Genomic DNA, 24,791 nt, shown 5'->3' with positions numbered 1-24,791 from the left:
TATGATAAAAGCATTTTTTTTAAGGGAGGAGGGGAAGGGGATTTTTAAAACAAAACTCAGGATAGCAATTATCTATGGAAGGAAGAAGCAGGCTGGGATTATGGAGGTACATATACAATAGATGGGTATTTAAAATGTTACACCTTATTTTCAGTATCATTTTTATTCCACGGGTATTTGTTTAAAGACGGTATGTATTTAAAGAATCATATATGACTATATATGTATGAAACACATGCTACTAGTTTAAAATACACAAATGAAATGCTATGCTTAAAAAAGGGGAAGAATATAACAAGCAAGCAAACCCACCAGTTGTGTCAAATATTGACACTTTGCCCTATTTGTTTCAGATTACATATATATTTTTCTTCCTTTTTTTTTTTTTTAAGAAACAAAACAATACAAATAGAGTTAGTCCTTGTGCCACCCTCCCTCCTTCCTTTCTTCTCCTGCTAGGTCATGGGGAACATGACCTTTAACTATACTTGATAAAATCAAACTCTTCAAAACAGATATCCCAATGTATACACCCACCAGCTCTGTATAGTATCTGCAATTTTAACACATCCTTACTAACATCTGGTACTATCACTTTCATTTTTGCCCATTTGATGTGTATAAACTACACCCCATTGTTTTAACTTACATTTCCCTGATTATTACAGAAGTTGAGCATGTTTATTAGTCATCTAGTCATTAGTCATCTAGGTTTCTACTTCATTGAAGTACTTTTCTACAAACTAAATGAATCAATTGAGTAGTCTTTTTTTCTCATTTGGAAATTCTTTCTGTGAGTATTAATTCTTTGTCATTTATCAGCATTGTAAATGTCCCAGTCTGTGGACATAGAGGTTTGCTGAACAAAGGTTTGAATTTTAATATATTCAAACCAATCAATCTTTTCCTCTATATTTTGCACTTTTCATCTCTCTTTGTCTATGATCACAAAAATACTTCTGTACTTTTTGTTAGAAGTTTTAAAGCTTGCATTCACATTTGGTTGATTAACCCATCTGGAATTTACTTTGTGTATGGTATGATGACATGTATTTCTGTTTCATACAGAAAACCAATTATCCCAGCATTCATTTGTAGATGCCACCTTTATCATGTAGCAAGTTTCCGCACAGGCGTGGGTCTGTGTCTGGGCTCTGCTTTGTACCACTGATTTATCTGTCAACCCCTGTGCCAATATCACCTTGTCCTAGTTATGTATTTTATTACCATGTCATGATTTCTGACAAGGCAAATCCACATCTTCTTCACTGGTGTCTTGGCTATTCTGGTCCTTTGCCTTTCGACACAAGTTTGAGGATCTGTGTGTCAAGTTTCACTCCAAGCCAAATTAAACCAAATAAAGTACCCTAATAGGATTCTGATTAGAGTTACACTGACATTTTAGATTTGGGGAGAACTGCTATCCTGATGATATGAATGTGGATGTGGTCTCTATCTCCATTTATTTAGTGGGTAACCTTATCTTACTACTGACTTCATTGGGGATCTTCTAAACTTTCACGATTCAGCGTGATGTTTGCTGTAGTATTCAGGTTTTCAATAAATTCTGGAAATTCTCATATTTTTCAAGACCGCCCCTCCCACTTTCTCTCTACTCTTCCCTTCCTGGTTTTATGTTACACCTTCTCCTTACAACCTCCATGTCTCTCTCTCTTTAATTAATTAATTTATTTATTTATTTTTGGCTGTGTTGGGTGTTCATTGCTGCTCTAGTTGCGGTGAGCAGGGGCTACTCTTCGTTGCGGTGCGCGAGCTTCTCATTGCAGTGGCTTCTCTCGTTGCAGAGCACAGGCTCTAGGCGCGCGGGCTTCAGTAGTTGTGGCACGTGGGCTTAGTAGCTGTGGCTCGCGGGCTCTAGAGCGCAGGCTCAGTAGTTGTGGTGCATGCGCTTAGTTGCTCCATGGCATGTGGGATCTTTCCAGACCAGGCTCGAACCCGTGTCCCCTGCATTGGCAGGCGGATTCTTAACCACTGCGCCACCAGGGAAGCCCCTCCATGTCTCTTAACCTTTCTTATTTTCCATCTCTTTATATCTTATATCTCTGTAATACTTTCTTGGAAATTTCTTCACATTTATCTTATAGGTCATTAATTTTGTCTTCAGCTAAGTCTTATCTTTTTATCCCATTCACAGAGATTTTCATTTTAATAACTATAATTTTCATTTCCAGTAGTTCTATTTAGGTCTTTCAAACCTGTTTGTTCTGTTTTCTTTCTGAATATGTCTGTCTTTTCCTGAATAATTTTACAATTATTATTACTATTATAAATTGAGAAAAAAATTAAAATTGAATGGCCCATCCTGTTAATTATAGCTGAAGAATAATCATCACATACAGCCAGTATCAGCCATCAGAAGCCAGGTCTCTAGAGTTGAAACTGAGGAGTGACCATGATCACAGGCCAGGCTCCAAGGGACACACCTCAGAGACAAAACTCGGAGGGAGTCACAACCCCCAGAGGTCCCTTCACAGGACCCCACCGGTCCCCTTCCTTCACCCTCCCACCCATCCATCGGCAGTTCTCTAGAGCCCTTCCAGTTTACAATGAGTCACTTACTACTATTCCCACCAGCTTTCACTGAAGCAGGAGACAGATGTCAAGGACTTAGAGAAGGATATAGTCAAACAGCATCTATGTCCAGTATTCTACTTTGTTCTCCCCGTACCTAAAAATCTTCCTCCTCATCTCAGATGCCAGCATTTAATCTCAGGGGGAATAACCCCTTAACCTGCAAATGACTCCACTTTGGCACAAAAAAGTTATTTTATACTGTTGTTTTCACTGAAGCAGTGGTTTCCAAATAAACGTTTTTAATCATGTAACCCATCAGTAAAAAATTCTGAGATTGCAACCCCAGTGTATTTATTTTTAAAATATATATATATATAATATTTATATATTACATAATAAAACATACAAAAAATTAAGAGGAATAAAGTAACAACTATAAGCTGAAGCTTGAATATTTACTTAAGCAATACCATGGACTATATTTTACACGGGAACATTCCAGGTAATTTTAGTCTAAGAGAAGTTATGCTTAGTAACAGTAAGGAAAATCATTAATAGATGTTGAGAACTTACTCAACATTAATATTAAGATGCTTACCTATGCGTCCTCTACTTCCTTATCCCCTAAGCCAGCCATCTATCTTCTCAATGCTTTATGAGTTTTTAATCCTTTATTCTGAATGAAGCCTATTTACATTCTAGATCTTTCTCCTCCTCAAAAAGATAACAGTACATTATTCAAAGCAATAATATGAAATTAACTCCCTGTTTATTTAGTCAATATTGTTAAGATATTAACATTATTGAAAGAATACTGCTATCATATAAAACAGTCATGCCTTCCTAATTATAACAAGGGAGGGGACAGTGACAATTTGAAGTATTTAAAGCAAAAAAAAATTACTATTTTATAACATAAAATAGTACATATACCTGATAAAACTAGGTAAGTTAACGAAAATATTTAGCTTAACTGGTTCTATAATATGAAGTAAATAACTGGACTCAGAATTTGAGGGAATTAACTCAGAATTTGAAGACAGGCTCAACTTATTGCGTCTTTGATTTTAAAAAGTCATCCTAATCTTGAACTGTTCTTATATTTCCATAAGATCAAGAAAATGCAGAGGCTACTTACTTTTCAAGTTTTCACTTGGGAAGAATTATGTATACCATGTGCAAATTATTTCCATCTCACTCTCTACACTGAAGAGATGTTTAATGAAACACTGGCCTAATAATATAACAAACACGCTTCCATGAAGATGAAAAATACACCATGTCTGTGAGTGCTTCAAGTGACTGATGATATTATTAGGTACCTAATCCCTCATATACTTTAAATTCTCATGGATAATGTTTTCTGATCTACTAGGGAGGTATAAATAGAGAGCATACATCTTGGCTGGAGTCCAGTCCCTGGCTACACAAGAAAGGATAAATAAAGAATAGAAAATTGCACTAGTCATTAATTTCTAAGACCCTTGCCTCCCTACCTTAAAGTTTACAAAGAAGTGTGCTTTTCATTGTTTAATATCAGATCTACCACTGTACCTGGAAAACATGCTATTTTTATATAAAAAATATTATCATCATTCACAGTTTTAAAAAACACACACACAATCTGGTGCATCATTTTGCTAATTATTCTTTTGTGAGGCTTTAGCAGAAGGCTAAGGAGTCAAAGAAACCATGGGGTAATTCAGGAGTTAAGTTATAACCCTGAGCGACACTAGTGGTTACTCAGTCTAGAACTTACTTTCAAAATCTAAGAAGAATGAAATATGCACCCAATTATTATTTACTCATTGGACTAATGATATCCATGAAGGTAAACTTATTATTTTATAAAATTAAATAATACACCTTTATGACAATAACCTAAGGATACCATGTGTGAATCCATAGCATAAACACTGACAGAGCCTAGTCATAAATACTATTAATTTGAATGGACAGATTCTCTAGTATTAATTGTTACAAGGCCTTTACCAGGCCTACCCTAACCCTCACCAGGGGACCTTTCACTTGTCTGAATCTGCAGTAATGACAGAGAGGGTGATGGAACTGGTCTTTCTGTGCACTGAGTATGAAATTGGTTATATTATGGTCAAATCTATTCACCAACTCAAAGACAAAAAACAGAACTCAAACTTCTAGAATTTTGAGGGTACTTTTGTTTTTGTGTAAATACCTTATAAAGTACTTATGTGCCAGGCACTATTCTTAGAGCTTTACACACCTTAATTGAGAAATTCTTAAACTGTGTGTGCCATGGACACCGCTGCCACTCTGGTTTGGCAATCTGGTGAAGCCTGTGCACTCCTCAAATGCTTTTAAATGCATAAAATACGTGAGATTACAAAGGAGACAAGTTATACTGAAATATAGAAATATGTGCACTCTTTTATTATTTTATCTTATTAAGTAACAAGATCTAGGGTAAAGTTAATAACTACCGTAATTTCAAAGCAGTGATGAACATAAACAATACTTCGAGATGTGGCAACAAATGTAACGTGCTATGAAAATACCTGTGAGCTCTGCTGGTGACAGATCACAGTTACTGCAAATACTCTTATGAATTATAGCCTGTTTCACAGCTGATAAAAAGGATAAATTCCAGTTCGAGATTAGTGAAAATTAAAGATGCAACATTTTTCCCATTCAAGTTCCAAACCCTCTGATTTCTATCCATTTACGCCTACGAAGTGAAGAGCCGCTGTTATGAACAGCTCATTTAACCCTAAGACGATCCTCTTTAGTTGGTGGCGTCATCGTGCCCGTTTTACGGATGCGGACTCTGAGGCATGGGTGAGTTCCCACCGCACAACTACAAAGTAAGTGAATTAAGTACACGTGTGCCCCCAGTCCCGTAAGTGGGCGGACCTCACCTTGATGGGGGGTTTCCGAGTGATGTGGGAGACGAGGAAGTTCATGGCGATGTCCTCACAGTTGATGTATTCGTCCACCATGTCTCGGATGGCCTGGGGCATCACGTAAGAATACAGGTAGGCATAATACTGTCAGGGGCAGAAACAGAATCACATACTTTGTCAGAGGCCACAGTTCTTTAGCTTTCAGCAAAAATATGCTCGGAAGGAAGGGTGTTGTGGTGGGAGGTGGGGTATGGCAATCACCGAGAAGCACCACTGGCATTTAGGGAGTCGGGTCCAGGGACGCTAAACACCCCGCAAGGCAGGCCTTCTGCAGTGAAGAATTAGCCCGTCCAAACTGCCCTTATCCCCCCCTTTGAGAATCAAAACGTCGTGTAATCTCCTTGGTACCACAGTGATTCTGCAACAATCTAAAGATTTATCACATTAGGTGGGACACTAGTTCAGCTGAACCGCGTTCTCTCTGACAAAGGCAGTAAGGGATACGCAAGGGGGAAAGCCTGGTTATCTTCTCAGACCTCAGTAAGTCACTGAGCCATGAGACGTCCGATCCCTCCGTGCCTCACTTCTCACTATTGGCACCGGCTACCCCCTGCTCCAAGCCACCATCACCTCTGGCCCGCATTATTCACACAGTCCCCTAAATAGCCTCCCCGCTGCCATACTTTCCTCCCTACAGTCCATCCTCAGCACAGCAGAGCAATCGTGTTAAAACACAAGTCCAACTGAGCTCATCTCTCCTTTACTCCAAACCCCTCAATGGCTTCTCATCTCACTCAGAGTAAAAGCCTAAGTTCTGAAATGCCCTGCAAGGCCCACAGAATGGTCTGCGCTAGCTCAAACCTGCCAGTGAATGTCGACTGCTAAATTTTCAGAGGTTTTGTGAGACTATTTAAGAATTCTGTGAGCTTGTTATGAAAAGTAGTCATTATTAAAAATATAATTACATATACTTAAAATTAAGTTATACTAAATGTTATATTAAAAGCCAATAAATACCTAAAGCTCATCACTTCTTAATTAACTAATTAATACATTTTACAATTACTTATTACATTTACTGTCATCTTTTTTTTGTTTTTTAATTGTTTGGTCATGCCTCATGGCATGCGGGATCCTAGTTCCCTAACCAGGGATCAAACCCGTGCCCCCTGCAGTCGAAGTGCAGCGTCTTAACCACTGTACCGCCAGGGATGTCCCACATTAACTGTCATCTTGAGGCTGTTTATGTCTATCATATCCGTATGGTGAAAATACTGTATCACTGGCATGGACCTGCCCATCTCTTCCAAACACCATGTTCATTGACTCATACTGATAACTTGAACTCAGCCATGGCAAGAATATTTACACCACAGAAATGGGCAAATGCCGTGAAACAGAGCAAATGTTAATGGTGAAGTGTTGCAACATGCTGACGATGAACAGCTGAGGTGCCTAATAAAAGTGATTTACGTGTCTTACCACCTTAAATAGTAGAATCTATATAGCGAAATAATCATAACATTTTTGTACCACAAAGTGTTTTGCTGGTTATCTTGTGGCAAAGTACTTAAGAGATGGTGAACTTAAAAGATGAATGACACATTTTTCTTTTACAAAAAGACAGGTGATTAAAATCTGTGTACCCTTTAAATGGTCAGTGATTGTCATCAGTATGCTAATGAGAATATTTATTCATTGAATACAATCCACATCTTTATCAAGGGAAACGTGACATCATAAAAGGAAAAAGAAAGAACTGACTTAAAAATATATGGAGAAAGCGTTATGAAAACAAATGTTTAGAAGTATTTCCACTATTATGTGATTTTTTCATGCCAAAAATCATTTTTAAAATATAGAAAAACTTTTGTAACCTGTTTAAAAATCTTCTAAATGAAAAGTTTCAGTGAATTTAGAACCTACTCTAAAATATAAAAATATAACATCTTCTCATTAGTTTGCTATAAAAAACTGAACACATTGTAGAAGATGGAAATTCTAGTCCAATTTCAACAAAATGCTACCAAATTGGTGGGTAAGTATCACAACTTAGGAAGCATGGCAATAAGGTATGTCTTCCAGGGGCAGTGATTAAAACCAAGTATCAGAAATATGCTTAATTTTGGATATATATACACTACCAAATGTAAAATAGACAGCTGGTGGGGAAGCAGCCACATAGCACAGGGAGATCAGCTCGGTGCTTTGTGTCCACCTAGAGGGGTGGGATAGGGAGGGTGGGAGGGAGATGCAAGAGGGAGGGGATATGGGGATATATGTATACATATAGCTGATTCACTTTGTTATAAAGCAGAAACTAACACAACACTGTAAAGCAATTATACTCCAATAAAGATGTTAAATTAAAAAAAAATGCTTAATTTAGAAATAGACCTCTGAGTTGCCATAATACAGTGTCAAATCAAGATTTTCAAAAATAATAAAGCATATTCAATCATATTGCTTTCACTAAAATTTAAGAATTTATTGAGACTATTCTTTTGAAACTGTTTCATCTTTATCTCAACCTTATAAAAATTTCTATAAGTATAGTAGTACGCATATTATAATTTATAAATAAATATATACATTTGTGAGATACCAAAGCATTTTACTGATAGGCACTTAGGATAAAAAAAAAAAACTTGATTGCTCTAGATTAGGGATGACCAACTTAGCTGCTTTCAAGGGCCAAACAAGGAAGGCAAATAGATAACAAACATGCTAAAGAAATGGATGTAAGAAAAATACAGTCATGGGACAGATAAGCACACGCGTGTCCTCCTCCAGGGAACAGTGGCTACGCAGGTCCAGCCAGCGGGTGCCAGGCAGGCACCCTGCTCCAGTAGGACCTGATCTTCATTTTCATTGAGGTCCAGATCTTTTTGTAAAATTCTCTGATTTTTAAAACCTGGCAGAGTATGGGACGGCACCAGGGGGCTAAATAAACATCTGTAACCACAGAAGGCTTCAGGGCAGCTAGTTTTTAAACCTTGCCTTAGATTTTCAAAGAGAAAAAACAACAAACCTAAGTTTTATTAAGTCAATTATTTATTACTTAACAGTAAAGGGATCTGGGACTTCCCTGGCAGTCCAGTGGTTAAGACTCTCTGCTTCCACTGCAGGGGTTGCGGATTCGATCCCTGGTTGGGGAACTAAGATCCCACAAGCTGCGCAGCGTGGCCAAAAAAAAAAAAAACACGAAAAGACAAAAAAAAAAAAAAAAAAGTAAAGGGATCTGACTATTGTCATTTTTAAAGAGCAATCAGAGATTTGATAAGGTAGACTTTCCAGAAGACAAGTAAATTCTCACGGTGTGAGTATGCACTGCTAAAATTGGGGGCTCTTTCTCAAATGACCAGTGTGAAAATAAATGACTCCTAGTTAGGTGTGGTTTCTCAGCCCGATGTTTTCTAATTCTACTCGCAATCCCCAGCCCAACCAAAGCCCACAAGTTTGGAAAATAATCATGAGAGCCAAGTTCAAGAATGGGATGAGCATATCAGCTTCACACATTAAATTTTAAAAAGAAAAAAAAAGCGAGAGTTTAATGACCTCTTAAGGCTGGTTCAAAATGTTCCTGGTAAGATGACTTTTAAGGTAAAACTGAGGAGACTTGCAAGATGCCACCTCTGGGATGTGAAATATATGAGGGACAAAAGATTTGAAGGTGGGGTGGGGGGAGAGATAATCAGTTTTTTGGGGAAAAGTTCAGTTTGAAGTACCAGAGGGACATACAGGGGATGTCCTGAAAACAATTAAATACACGAGTAAAGCTCTCAAGGAAAGGCCATGGCTGGAATATAAGGACGGAAATCACCAGCTTACGGATGCTGAGAAAAGCCACAAGACATGGAGAGTACAAGAGAACATTTAAGGAAAACACAAAGTAAGAAGAGCATTAGACAGCTATATATAAAATAATCAACAAGGACCTACTGTATAGCACAGGGAACTCTAACTCAGTATTCTGTAATAACCTATATGGGAAAAGAATCTGAAAAAGAATAGATATATGTATATGTATAACTGAATCACTTTGCTGTACACCTGAAACTAAAACATTGTAAATCAACTTACGCCAATATAAAATAAAAATTAAATTAAAAAAAGAAGAGCACCAGACAGAAGTAGAACCCTGTGATACTTCAACAATTACAGGGAGACAGTGTGCTGGATAGGTCTTCCAGGAGGGCATGGAGTGGAGATCAGGATGATGGGCCAGGCGCTAACATCTTTGATGACCATGAAGGGATGATTAGTAGGAGGCTGGCAGATGGAGCAACAAGACAGACACCATGAACCTCAAATGAGATCTTACATGACAGGTGAGAAGTAACTGTCTAGAAGTGTCACCAGTAAGCAGTGAAAATGGTTCTCTACACCTTGCTCCAAAGTACAAATCGGGGGAAATGAGTAGCCTCAATCACTGGCCCTGGAAGGAATAAAAGGAAAGCACTGTCCTCAGAGACAAGTCAGGTTTCAATCAGATCAAGGAGATGGAGGAGGTACTCTGTGAAGCGGGGGGGGTGTGGGCGGTTTGGCGATCTCAAAATAGGGATTCTTCAGAACCCAGAGGGAGGACTTGGGAGGGAAGGTATAGAGCAGCAATATCCAACAGAAATACACTGTGAGTCACGATTGTCATTTTAAATTTTCTAGTAGCCATGTTCTTAAGAAATAAAAAGAAACAGTAAAATTAATTTGTAATATATTTTATTTAACCCAGTGTATCCAAAATAATTGCACTTTCACATACAATCAATATAAAAAATTACTGAGATAGTTTACACTCTTTCTTTCATGCTAAGTTTTCAAAGTCTGCTATGTACTTTATACGTGGAGCACATCTCAACACTGACTAGTCACATTTCAAGCGCTCAGTAGCCGCATGTGGCCAGTGGCTACTTTACAGAACAGATGACAGGTAGAGGGAAGATGAGTCAGGAGCAAGGAAACAGAACAGTTCAGCGACAACAGTACAGGAGAGGAGTCATGACTGCAAGGACTTGCACAGTGAATTTTCAGCGAAAACCAGGATGTGAGGCAACATGACAATTAAAAGCTCTAAGGAATCAAATAGAACTTGCAGAGCCCCAACAGACAGAGGTTTGTGGTGGGGCTTGGGACAGAGGTGGCTGAGTCAGAAGAGGGCCAGGTTCAGCCTTCTGCTGACCAGGTCACGTCTGGAACGGTTGTGGGGAAACTGGACCACATTTTGGCCCAATGCCCTCAATTTTACAGAGGGAGAGCCAGTGCCCGGGAAGATATACTGATTTTCCTATTGACCTATGTGCAATTATACAGGCAGCCTTCTCATCCGGACTTTTTATTCTAGCGTTGCTCTAATCATCTTGATCACAGTGTTTAAAAATAGAAATAACTTAATTCTAGCAGAGAAGGGATATATGAGAAGCATTAGCAGAGCTAACTTTAAAGCAGCATTTCACTGCCCCACAAAGGCTCAACTCCTACCAAGTTCATGCCCATCCTACCAGCTTTTTCTTACCTTGTGGAAGAAGGCAGCACCTGTCAGCACCATGGACAGCTCACAGGAGTAGTTGGAGTTGTAGAGCCAGGACTGATGAGGGATGTCCCACGCGTGGTAACGGCCAGGGAAACCCACAATGCGGTCCCGCGCTTCTCTCCACACCCTCAAAAAACACAAGTATATGCACACTCCTGAGTACAAAGCTCTAAGGTTATCAGAAACGTTTAAAATTATTGCCTCTATTTTGCAGACGCTGACTTTTTGAGCTGTTACTTCTTTAAAAAACAAAAACAAAACTGTATATACCAAATCAATCACAAGATAAAAAGGATAAAAACAAACAGTGTCAGGAATTCCCTGCGGTCCAGTGGTTGGGACTCCGTGCTTTCACTGCTGAGGGCGCAGGTTCAATCCCTGGTTGAGGAACTAAGATCCCACAAGCCACATGGCCATAAAAAAATAAACAAACAGTGTCACCCACAGCTTCCTTAATAAGTACCTGCTTATTGATCCTCTAACTTCTGGCAGCCAGCATCTCTTCAGCCCTTATAGAAGGAAAAAGTTGGAATAACACAGAAAGGATCTAAGGATCTAAGGAGTCTAAGGCATTAAAGGTCTCCAGAATGGGATAAGTACAGCAATCTGCTAAGAAGCAGGAAGAAGATGATTTTTATATCTATTTATTTTTAATCTTATTTAATTTCTAAAAGTTTTATTTTTAATGTGTACGACATATTAGGACTTGTATATAATTTATGTGTATTGCATACTTAACTTCTCTTTTACTGAGCGGGTACACTATAAAAAAAAGCTTAGAGGGGAATTCCCTGGCGGTCCAGTGGATAAGACTGTGCGCTTCCACTGCAGAGGACTGGGGTTGGATCCCTGGTTGGGGAACTAGGATCCCACATGCCGCATGGCACGGCCGGGAAAAAAAAAAAAAAAAAAGCTTAGAGACCACTGGTCTAAACAGGAGACTGCTGCCTGGAGTTAGGTGCAACAGTCTTAATTCCTGATTGGAGCAGAGCTCAGGTAGAAACCTACAGCATGAAAAGAAGTGGTCTACAGAACCATACAAATGAAAGACTTCATAAATGCAAGAAATAAATTGAGAATTCAACGTTTCCAGGATAAACTTTTATAACATCCTCAAATTTTTTTTTAAATTTATTTATTTTATTTATTTTTGGCTGCGTTGGGTCTTCGTTGCTGTGCACGGACTTTCTCTAGTTGCGGCGAGCGGGGGCTACTCTTCGTTGCGGTGTGTAGACTTCTCATTGTGGTTGCTTCTCTTGTTGCGGAGCGCGGGCTCTAGGCGCGCGGGCTTCAGTAGTTGTGGCACATGGGCTCAGCAGTTGTGGCTCGCGGGCTCCAGGGCACAGGCTCAGCAATTGTGGTGCACGGGCTTAGTCGCTCTGCGGCATGTGGGATCTTCCCGGACCAGGGCTCGAACCCGTGTCCCCTGCATCGGCAGGCAGACTCCCAACCACTGCGCCACCAGGGAAGCCCCACATCCTCAAATTTATAGGTAAGGTACAACAAATAAAATCAGTTTCACAGGCTAAAATCATAGAGGTGAAAGCACTTATGTTCCACAGCACCCTACATCCTTGCACAAGTGCTTCGGGGGTCCCATAAACAATGGACCATCACCTCCCCACTCCACCTCATCCCAACGGAGATTTAAACTGCCTAAGAAACTCCTTCATCACCCCTGGAACTTCAACTCCTAAAACACGTAAGATTTCAGTTCAAAAGAGTTCTTCTCCTATTAAGTTTGAAAGCGACTAATCTAGTTCAACAGATGAGACACTACAACTCCTATCACAACTTAGCAGCTGTCTAAATGGGCTTTCTGCCACATCCCACCCAAATCCCTACCTCTGTCCTGATTTATCTCCTAAAACTGACTCCCAATTACTAACCTAAAAAGCTACAAGATGTTTTAATAATATATTTTGACATTTACAGAATGTACGGATTGCTAATAAATACCAATGGTATATCCAAATGCTGTATCAATACTCCTAAAAATACTGATCTCTTCAAATGCTTATTGATCCTACTAGCCCCGAAATATCAGCAGAAGAAAGAATGGGAAACAATATTTTAATTATCAGATTTGGCTGATTTAAGTCAACATATACAGTTTTTAATAAGGTAGAATATCCTTTGCTACATGATATCAAAAGGCAACATATCCAATTTGTTAAAGGCTGTCGATGCTCAACTAGGTATTAATTATCTGTTAAATAATAAGGAAAAAATCAGCATGGAAGCACAAGCACCAGACAAATGCAAGTAAAGGCTCAAGTCCTTGGGATGAGGCATCAGGAGTTTTAGATATAAGGTCTCAGTGGAATCAGAAAGTTAGGCATGTTAAAATATCAATTATAAATAATGCTATCAATTTAAGTACAAAAGTGTTACACATAACCAGTTCCTTAACATTATATTCAAATTATGCTGCACTAAGTATTTTTAACCTATGTGCAGTATCATAGATCATGCTTTGGTATGTATACCTTATCCTCTTTTTTTTTTTTGGCTGTACCACGCGGCTTGTGGAATCTCAGTTCCCTGACCAGGAACTGAGGGCCCCGGCAGTGAAAGTGTGGAATCCTGACCACCAGACCACCAGGGAACTCCCAGTACATCTTATCTTTAATGAATTATTTTTTAACTGTGTTAATGTTCCAATTACCTACAAAATATGTTAGGGAAAAAGTTTCAAAGGTAATTCTATAGCTCAAACTTAAAGAAAATTCACTGGATAAATTCAACTTTGCCAAACAACTAAAGAGAAATAATGAAATCAAGATACTATGCCACTGAAGAACCTGAGTCACGACTCAAATTCTTCCGTTAACATTTCAGATTTACATACTATCACCTTTGAAAAAAGTGCATCAATTCAACCTTCTCATGGCACAGACTGTGGCACATCATTTCCATATTAATATAGTCAAGTTAAAAAAAACCTGACAACTCAAATATTTACATTATTTTAAATAACGATGATTTCTTTTTCTTGCAATCCTGTGAGACTCAAAACGATTTAATACGTTACCTGAATGAAGCAAAAGGTCATGTTACTACTAATATTTAATTTAAAACTGATTTTTCTGATCTTCAAAACTTAGGCAAATGGTTCTGAATAAAGATCAGTATATTAAAGATATTGAGTACATTAAAGTAATACGGACCACGCCACACAAAGAGACAGTGTCATCCTTCCTGGTTATATTTCCATGTTTCTCCCTCTGGTTCATTAAGAACCAAATGATTTGAAATGCAGTAAGAAAATAAAGTGTAAAATCAACTAATAATCAAAAAATGTATTTAAAAAATAAGGTGAGATTTTGCTTCCTGACCATCTAAAACAATAGTCTCTTTTCCAAATTCCATGTTTCTATATATTATGTAAGCCTTTTCCTCCTCTCCAAAATAAAATATTAAGGAACGTGTACCAAACCATGGTAAAGGAAAAAGGTTTTGGTTAGCTCCCTTTGGAAAAGAAAACTCAAAGCAGAGCAATGGAATACAGAGAAGAAGATCAATATCAGATCCAGTGGGGGAATTCACAACTTCTGGGCCAAGATAACAGAGATACCTGGATCCAGGAAGAGAAACCTACCTTCCAGTCCACAATCCCATCCCTCCTCATACAGCTTACACTATCACCTTTTTAAAAAATAAAGTTTACTGAGACATAAATCACATACCATAAAACTCACTTGTTTAAAAGTGTACGACTCACTGGGTTTTAGTATATTCACAGAGCTATGCAACCATCACCACTACCTAATTTCAGAATATTTTCATCACCCCAAAAAGAAACTCCATAACCATTAGCAGTCACTCCCCATTTTCCCCCTCCCCATCCCATGGCAACCACCAATCTACTTTCTGTCTCCACAGATTTGCTTACTGTGGACATTTCATATAAATGGACTCATATATTCTGTGACTAGCTTATTTTACTTAGCCTGTTTTCAAGGTTCACCCATGTTGTAGCACGTGTCAGTATTTCATTCCTTTTTTGTTGCCAAATAATATTCCATTGTATGCATATACCACTGTTTGTTTATCCATTCATCAGTTGATGGACATTTGGGTTGTTTATACTTCTTTTGTTTTAGTTTTTTTTGACAACTGATTTTTTGGTGTGTGGCAAAATGTATGTAACATAAAATTTACCATTTTCATGTGTACAGTTCAATGGCATTAAGTATATTCACACTGTTGTATGACCATCAATCTCCAGAACTTCTTCATCTTCCCAGCCTGAAACTCTGACCCACTGAACTCTAACTCGGCATTCCTGCCTTCCTCCAGCCCCAGGCAGCCACCACCACCTTTGTCTCTATGAATCTGACTACTCTGGGCGCCTCATATAAGTAGAATCATGTTTATACTCATTGACTCTTATAAATAATGCTGCTATGAACATTCATGTACTGCTTTTGTATAGACATATGTTTTCAGTTCTCTTGGGTCTCTTTATCTGTCCCTTAAGAACATACCTGTTTCCTTCCTTGCTGTGTAAGCTGAAGTTAGCCAAGATCCATATTACCTTTTGCCAGAGGGAGAATTTCTATTTATTTATTTATTTAAAATCAAAGTGCAGTTGATTTACAAGTGATTCAGTTACACACACATATATATATATATATATTATTTTTCAGATTCTTTTCCATTACAGGTTATTACAAGATATTGAATATATTTCCCTGTGCTATACAGTAGGTCCTCATTATCTATTTTATATATAATAGTGTATATCTGTTAATCCCAAATTCCTAATTTATCCTTCCCCCCACTTTCCCCTTTAGTTACCATAAGTTTGTTTTCTATGTCTGTGAGTCTATTTCTGTTTTGTAAGTAAATTCACTTGTATCATTTTTTTAGATTCCACATATAAGTGATACCACGTTATTTGCCTTTCACTTCACTAAGTATGATAATCTCTAGGTCCATCAAGGTTGCAGCAAATGGCATTATTTCATTCTTTTCTTATGGCTGAGTAGTATTCTATCGTATATATATACCACAGCTTCTTTATCCATTTATCTGTTGACGGACACTTTGGTTGCTTCCATGTCTTGGCTACTGTAAACAGTGCTGCAATGAACATTGGAGTGCATTTATCTTTTTGAAAAGGGGACCCTCCTACACTGCTGGTGGAAATGTAAATTGGAGCAGCCACTATGGAGAACAGTATGGAGGTTCCTTGAAAAACTAATCTGGAAAAGATGAAAACTCTAATTCGAAAACAAAGTTTTTAGATCAAAGGATGCCCAAACAAATGAGAAAAGAGTCAGGGCAATAAAAGGTTTAGAAGTCAAGCCAGAGATAATTTACCAGTCTTATAACCAGAGGCTAACCCTCAAATTTCAAATGACTGTTAGGAGACTCTTACAGCTCAATAATAAAAAGGCAAAGGATCTGAATAGACATTTCTCCAAAGAAGATATACAAACAGTCACTGAGCACATGAAAAGATACTCAATATCATCAGTCATAAGGCTTCCTATTATTCTCTCACCACTTGGAAATCTGCTGACAAATGGAAAAGATAAAGATCTTCCTAGGGACTTGCCTGGTGGCACAGTGGTTAAGAATCCACCTGCCAATGCGGGGGACACAGGTTCGAGCCCCAGTCCGGGACGATCCCACATGCCGTGGGGCAACTAAGCCCGTGCGCCACAACTACTGAGCCTGCGCTCTAGAGCCCGCGAGCCACAACTATTGAGCCTGCACACCACAACTGCTGAAGCCTGTGTGCCTAGAGCCCGTGCTCCGCAACAAGAGAAGCCACTGCAATGAGAAGCCCGCGCACTGCAACGAAGAGTAGCCCCTGCTCGTCGCAACTAGAGAAAGCCCATGCACAGCAACAAAGACCCAACGCAGCCAAAAATTAATTAATTAATTAATTAATTTTTAAACAAATCTTCCTAAATCAAGAGTCATAGAAGATAGCAAATGCCAGCTATCTTAATAAGCTTCAAACTCATCAAAGCAGGACCCCTTATCTAATCATTCTTGGGATCTAGAGCTGATTGGCAATTCTCCTGTTAACATCCCATGACTCTGTTCACAGCTCCCAGTCCTTTAGCATGCTCTAAACTGCATCATGCTGTATCAGAAATATACCACCTTCCCTTCCCTCCCTGCCACCATCAATAACGACAACTGTGATGGCAAAAGTCCATTTCTGGAACCATCACATGGCTTTTTTTTCCTTTCATAAAAACCAGTAAATAGAGAGCTGGCTTCTTACTGTCATGGTACAAAGGAACACACTCCAGTGGGATTTTTATCACTGCTAACAACAGACTCCTGCCTCAATAATATAGTAGGAGAAAGAAGTCAAAGGAAATGAGAGGCTGGGTGAGGGAGAGTAAGAACAGATGTTCTGATTTGTCAGAAATGTGTCAAATAATTCTTTATAGATGGACCTAAGACAAATACAGCAATAAAGCTGCTCCTTTCATCTGAGCATCTGCACTTATCCACTTAAACCAAAGGAAGCCTGAAAGCTAGGGGTCAGGCCAGGCTTTCAGTGAATGCAACAAAAGCACAGAGAAAAAGAGTTCTCCATCCTGGATCTATACTTAATTTGAACAAGATCTCCAAGGATATCTACTCCAGTGCTTCTCAAACTATCTGTGGCAAACAAGTAATGTTTCCCTGGCTTATTCATGCTTTTGTAAAATACAATAAATATGAATCTCATGGTTTCTTACATATGACACCAAAAGCACAAGTAACCAAAGAAAACATAGACAAACTGGACTTCAATAAAATGAAAAGCTTTTGTGCTTTGAAGGACACCATAAAGAAAGTGAAATGACAACCCACAGAATAGCAGAAAAAATTTGCGAATCATATCTCTGATAAGGGACTTGGATCTAGAATATACAGAGAACTCTTACAACTCAATAATAAAAAGACAACCCAAATAACAATGGGCAAAGGATCTCAATAGACATTTCTTCAAAGATAAATTTTTATTAAGCACATGAAAAGATAGCCAATATCACGAGTCATTAGGGAAACGCAAATCAAAACTACACTGAAATACCACTTCACACCCAGTAGGAGGGCTATAAATAAAAAATGGAAAATAACAAGTGTTGACAAGGATGCAGAGAAAATGGAACCCTTATTCACTGCTGGTACAATATAAAATGGTGCAGCCACTCTGGAAAACAGGAGTGTAGTTCCTCAAAATGTTAAACGAAGAGATACTATATGATCCAGCAATTCCACTCCAAGGTATATATCTAAGAGAAAGGAAATGTTCATATACAAACTTGTACATGAATGTTCATAGCAGCACTATTCTCAATAGCCAAGGAGTAGAAACAACCCAAATGTCCATTAATGGATAAATGGATAAACAAAATGTGTACATCCATACAAAATGGATGAAGTACTGACAGATGCTACAAGATGGATGAACCTTGGAAACACTATGTTAAGTGAAAGAAACCAGTTACCAAAGAGCACATATTATACGGTACCATGTATATGGAATGTCTGTAACAGGCAAATTTATAGAGAAACAAAGTACATTAATGGTTGCCAAGGTCTTAGAGGAGTTGGAGAAAAATGGGGAATGACTGCTAATGGGTACAGGATTTCTTTTGGTGGTAATGAAGATATCTAAACTAGATTATGGTGATGGTTGCACAACTCTGTAAATATACTAAAAACCACTGAATGGTACACTTAAATGAGTGAACTGTATGATGTATGAATTATATTCAATAAATGTTACCCAAAAAATGAATTACAAGAAAAAAGTTCACACTTGGATGTCATGGTAAATATCAAATCACTTTAAAGTTTCTAAATGCCTACTCTGAATTTTTGTACTTAACCTCACTGTGGACAGGTAATAAACTGTTCACAGGCCAGCATACCAGTCCAGGACACACTTTGAGTGGCCCTGATCTACTCCATTCTCTCACCTGTACTGTTCCCTCAAAGTGGGATATTTAAGCCCAATAAGATGTCTCAGTTACTATCAGCTATGAAATTCATTTGGCTGCCTAATCCAGGTTTTGAGTTAGTTTCCTGTCACTTGCAAACAAAAGTGTTTCATGATTGAAAATCAGCTCCTCACCGAAACCCAAACATGATTTCATCATGGCGGAGGTGAGCGTCATCATCAATAGACAGGATGGCCTCTGTCTCGATTTCATTCCAGGGCAGGAATCGATTGTTCAAACTGTTCTTCTCAGTACGGACCACCTGTAAAGAGGAAGGGAAAACACTTAACGGTCAATGCTGCATCGTTCAATGCCAAAAGCAAAACTGCCTTTAGGTCAAAGCAGACTGTGGCTAAACATCCTGAACAATTTCTCCTGCTTACCTACCACTTGTAAAATCTAGCATATGCCTTTTAGAAACAGAAATTGCCTCATATTTCGGCAAATGTATAAAGATTTCACATTTTAAGCTGTATTCATTTGCTACCTAATTTTCCTGTGAAACAAGCTAAAGCTGAGCATTACTTTAAGTATGCAATAAACACAGTCTAGGGAAATTAAAAATAAGTTTCCCAAGAGAACACAAGGTGGCAGAGTAGAACTGAGATTATGATTCTCAGCCCTGGAATCCCCTTTAAAACCAAACTCAGAACTCCCTTGAGTCTATGGAATTGCTGACCCCCAATTTTAAGGCCTTTCTTTTTGGTATAAAAGAACAAAGGACAGTCCATCTGGTTGAGGTTAATTACTTACTTCACTTTTGCAATTCCTACCTGCAACACTGACTACACTTACAAGAGGTTTTTCTTTCAAGGTGTACCTGATCCAGTAAAACTAACAGCTTTTGTGTCCAAAGAAATTCCCAATTCAAAGAATCTCTATCCAAAGTGACCCACTATGAAAAGCAGTAATTTCTTCACAAAACAAGATTAGTGCCCAAATGGTAGAACTACATTATGATTTTAAAAATTATTTAAACCTGGCTCAGAGAAGCATAGTTTACTATAACATAGGTAGTACCTTTATTATTCACCTTGTCCATGATACTCAAATAAACAAGGATGAACACACTCAGTACTCTGAGAGCTCATTTTATTTTTATGGTTTCTATACCTAATTAATCCAGCTAGTGAGGAACCATCATTTTATTATCAAAAACCAGAAACAAAGAGAACTTCTTGAGCCATCACCTTTTTGAAAAGCCAAGAAGGGTCATCTTACTTTTAACAGAACACCTTACTTGTAATGAGGCTAACCTCCACGTAGCATAAGGAATATAATTTTATCCAGGGTCTAAAAGTTTATGAATGGTTTCAAAGGTACTCCCATGACCTCACGAGTATTGTCCCTTCAGCTTAAAATACTCTTTCTCCTATTCCTCTACCACAATTATTCTCCCCCTGGAGACCCAGTTCAGATGCCTCTTGTCACTCCCCAACCTTGTCAAAAGTGATCACTTCTTCTGTGTTCTTAAGGCTGAGTCCTCATATTTCAATTAATTCATTCTAGCACACTTAGAATCCAATCAGTTCAGAGCCAGAAGGTCCTTGGAGATCAGTCAACTTTCACTTTACACGTGGACGACCGGCAAGTGGCAGAGCTAGACTCTAACTAATACCCCCAACCCCAAATCAGTGCTTCTCTGCTAATCTTCGATTAAGTTTATAAATCTCATCCAACGAAAGCCCCATAGAAAATGTATTATTAATTTGTATACCATCAAGAAATAAAAATACTGGGCTTCCCTGGTGGTGCAGTGGTTGAGAGTCTGCCTGCCAATGCAGGGGACACAGGTTCGAGCCCTGGTCTGGGAAGATCCCACATGCCGTGGAGCAACTAGGCCCGTGAGCCACAACTACTGAGCCTGCGCGTCTGGAGCCTGTGCTCCGCAACAAGAGAGGCCGCGATAGTGAGAGGCCCGCACACCGCGATGAAGAGTGGCCCCCGCTTGCCGCAACTAGAGAAAGCCCTCGTACAGAAACGAAGACCCAACACAGCCAAAAATAAATAAAAATAAATAAAGAATTATTCTAAAAAAAAAAAAAAAAAGAAATAAAAATACTGCCAAACAAGAAAGATGTGAAATAGCTTATCATTTAGAATGTTTAATAAAGAGCTTTTTAAAACTTTGCCTCAGTCCTGGAGGACTTCCTACCAAGACAAGGAAAAATCTGTAACGGATTTGCTACTACAGAGAGCCAAGCAATAGGCAGAGAAATCCATCTTGCCCTGCAGCACTTTTGACCAATATAAAAATCCCTGAGCTTGTAGCCCAGACCTCCCAAGCTCGGGTTCAGCAGTGACAGAACAAAGGCACTGAACCCTGGGTCAGGAAAAAGAGAGGAGCAAGAAGGGGGAGAAGGCCATGTGCTCACCGTGGTATCTGCCTGGCTCTACCTCAGGGAGTGGGAGGGTGGCCAGAAGTAGCCGAAGACAAATGCCAACCTCGGTGATGGTAAAATGCTGTCTACCGCAGGAAACACCCAATTTCAGAGATGTGGAAATGTAAACTAACGTCCACCCCAGAATCAGCAGACTACGGCAGCTGTTCAGTCGAACGCGTGCCACATAAGCTACCCTCGGGTCATTCATGTTACTGTCCTAATGTGCCCAGCATTCACTTAACACAGACTTGCAACGCCGCCAGTTCAGGTGAGTACAGCTGTCCCTCAGCTCTACCAGGGAATACACACAGCTTAAAATGCGAAAAAAAATCAGTGAAACATCCAATTCTTGAATATTCTATTGTATATTACCAATTTTGTGAGTTAACCACTAGGAGGATTACCTACAGCACAATTAACAATCCATGAACACAGTACAGAGCTCCAGTACTCAAAATATAATCCAAAGACCAGCAACGCAGGCATCATCTGGGACTCTGCTAGAAATGCAGAAATGCAGCCCTTCCTAAACCTACCAAGTCAGGACCGACCTGCATTTTAACAAGATCCCCGAGTCCTATGCACATTAAATTTTGAGAGGCGCTGGTACAGAGGAAAAAGCATGGCTTTGAAGTCAACCAGAAAAACGTCCGTTCAGATTCCAATTCTACCACTTATCACGTGTATGAACGTAAGTAAGCAACCTCTCTGCTAAATCATCACAGCACCATGTTGTGTGCAAAAATGGAAGTTGTTTATCAGCCAAACTTGACAACCCTACAAAAAACCTCTTAATCTAAAAACAAGATACAAGGGCTTCCCTGGTGACGCAGTGGTTAAGAGTCCACCTGCCAATGCAGGGGACACGGGTTCGAGCCCTGGTCGGGGAAGATCCCACACGCTGCGGAGCAACTAAGCCCTTGCACCACAACTACAGAGCCTGCGCTCTAGAGCACGTGAGCCACAACTACTGAGCCCGCATGCCACAACTACTGAAGCCCGCATGCCTAGGGCCCGTGCTCTGCAACAAGAGAAGCCACCACAATGAGGAGCCCGCGCACCGCAACGAAGAGTAACCCCCGCTCTCTGCAACTACAGAAAGCCCGCGCGCAGCAACGAAGACCCAACACAGCCAAAAATAAAAAAATAAATAAAATAAATTTATAAATAAATAAATAAAAACAAGAAACAACAATTAAAAACAAAAATGATCATGATTTGATACCTAGAACATAGCCAAACTTTTTGTCTAATTACAGAGTAAATCCAATCAAGAGGACCTGCTTGTCCTTTGGAAGACTTAGAGCTGAAGGCCTCATATCAAATGTGTGTTGGCCTAGATTTCACATGCAGTTTTTCTGAGAAAGTCTATTAAAGTCCATTAAGGGGCAGGTCCATTAAGAACAAGTCTTCTGGATTCCAGGAATACATCACATGTACCATCATCTCTACTCATCCCGGCACAACTCCTCTGGGATGACAGTAAGAGCCCCAGGATTAGGGAACTGAAGCGACAGCCATCAGAATAAAAGAAAAACTTTTAAGGATTCAGAGAAACACAACGTCAAGTACGGCAGCAGCTTACTTGTGGTTAGCTCACAAACAACTGTGGTCAGTAGATCTGCTGTAAGGATTCGGAGTGGTGGTTCTCAGCTAGGAGTGATTTTGCCCCCCAGGAGACATTTGACAATATCTGTGGACATCGCTGGTTGTCACAACTTGGGGTTGGGGGGGGAGTTTCTTGCATCCAGTGGGCAGAGGCCAGGGATGCTGCTAGATCCTACACTGCACAGGACGGCCCCCTGAAACAGAGAACTATCCAGCCCGAATGTCACTGTGCCGCTGTTGAGACACCCCGATTTACAGTCAACCACCAGGAGACAGTAAAGCAAACTCTGAATAAATGTAACTCGTAATTTAAGCACAATCACCTTTTCCCCATAAACCGAAAGAGATTTCCGCCTTACAAAGTTTGCAAATACAAACTAAAATTAAAGGGTAAGGGGAGTAAAATCTTTCTTCTACCAATTTTGCTTCAGAGCTATAGTGCTTAATGTCTAGACAAAAGCCGAGCAAACCAACCGTTATCTATTCTGGCACCACAATCAGAACAACGAAAAGATTCCAATATTTGTAATGCAGACATGCAGATCAGCGCTGGCCTCTAAGGATCTGAGAAAGGATCTGAGAAAAGGCAGATCTGAGAAAGGGCAGATCAAACATGAAAGAAGTGAGTCAACCAGAAGTAATATGTCACATTTAGGAAATATTCTCATTTTTGTTGATGTTATTTTGTTTTTTTCCAAATTAAAACAACACTCCCCCCTCCCTCAACAGTGGCTATTTTTTTCATGCCTTATGATTATAGCTTAGTAACTTGTGAACATGAAGACTGACCTTCAAGTTATTGATTTAAATACTGGTATGACACTGACTAGAATGTACAGAGCACAGTGCCTGGCATGCAGTAGATGTTCAACAAGTGTTTTATAAATGAATGAATAAACGAATAAACAGGAAATAGGACCTAATTTGGCCCTGTCCATCCTATTTTCAGGATACAGAATAAAGACCTGAGAAGTTTATATATCAAAACTATAAACACTGGATATACTGAAACCTCTCAGTATCTAATCTAGTTTTCTACAGCAAAAAAAATCCATCAACCTACCACAGGCCAGAAGCGGTGCTCATTAACACTCATTTTTCCTGTTCCACACACAACACTCCCTGATGATGTCTCCCTAGTTCTCTGTTCACCATCATTCATGAAGGCGCCCTTCTCATCATCAACGGAACAGTGCAACAAGCACGGCCTAGCACCCTACCATATGCAAATGTATAAAGCGTATGCACGATCAAATATCAATCAGTATCTTCAATTAACACTCAACCTGGTTCTTGAGGAATTCTGGAGTTTATGAATAATAAAAGAACTGCTACTCGAATAGGGTCCTTTCTCCTAGTGTGTTAACCAGGCATTTGGTTTCTAAATCCAGGCAGAATCAGCAAAACCACATTAATTAGCCAAGTATCAATTCACATCATAAGTATTTAATTAGCTACCATGGTAAGTCTGAGTCCCAATTAATAGCAAATATCTCAGTATCTAAGGGATGAAAATGTAAGTAGTTATTGCTATTTACAAGGAACAATGGAACATTTCAACAATTTAGTAAGTGATAGTTGCTCAAGTGAAGCAGAATAATGAACCTGGATTCAAATGGAAGAACTACCTAAATATGGAATCTTTTTGAAAGCAGCTCATGATGAGCCACAGGCAGGTCTCTGAAGTTGGTAGGAAAGAAAACAGGACATGAAGAGATTAAGTGAAGCAACCTAAGTCATACAGTAGATCAAGAGCAGAGAACACTAAAAAGTAGAACGTTGGGCTTCCCTGGTGGCGCAGTGGTTGAGAATCTGCCTGCCAATGCAGGGGACACGGGTTCGAGCCCTGGTCTGGGAAGATCCCACATGCCGCGGAGCAACTGGGCCCGTG

At 39.3% G+C, this 24,791-nt stretch overlaps 1 protein-coding gene across 2 annotated transcripts in view; it reads right to left on the bottom strand.

Moving 5' to 3' along the window:
- Window positions 1-24,791, bottom strand: part of EXTL3 (exostosin like glycosyltransferase 3) — a 64,567-nt gene that overhangs the window by 9,745 nt on the left and 30,031 nt on the right. For both annotated transcript variants that reach the window (XM_082468861.1, XM_082468860.1), the window contains 3 exons: window positions 19,043-19,170; window positions 10,927-11,071; window positions 5,430-5,558 (listed from right to left, as the gene is read on the bottom strand). In XM_082468861.1, the coding sequence (XP_082324987.1) occupies window positions 5,430-5,558; window positions 10,927-11,071; window positions 19,043-19,170 (402 nt within the window). The remainder of the gene's footprint in view (window positions 1-5,429; window positions 5,559-10,926; window positions 11,072-19,042; window positions 19,171-24,791) is intronic.

Source organism: Balaenoptera physalus, assembly GCF_965194825.1.
Source record: "Balaenoptera physalus genome assembly, chromosome: 7".
Taxonomy (NCBI): domain Eukaryota; kingdom Metazoa; phylum Chordata; class Mammalia; order Artiodactyla; family Balaenopteridae; genus Balaenoptera; species Balaenoptera physalus.
Note: the sequence above shows the minus strand (reverse complement) of the source record. Positions and strands in the feature narration are given on the sequence as shown.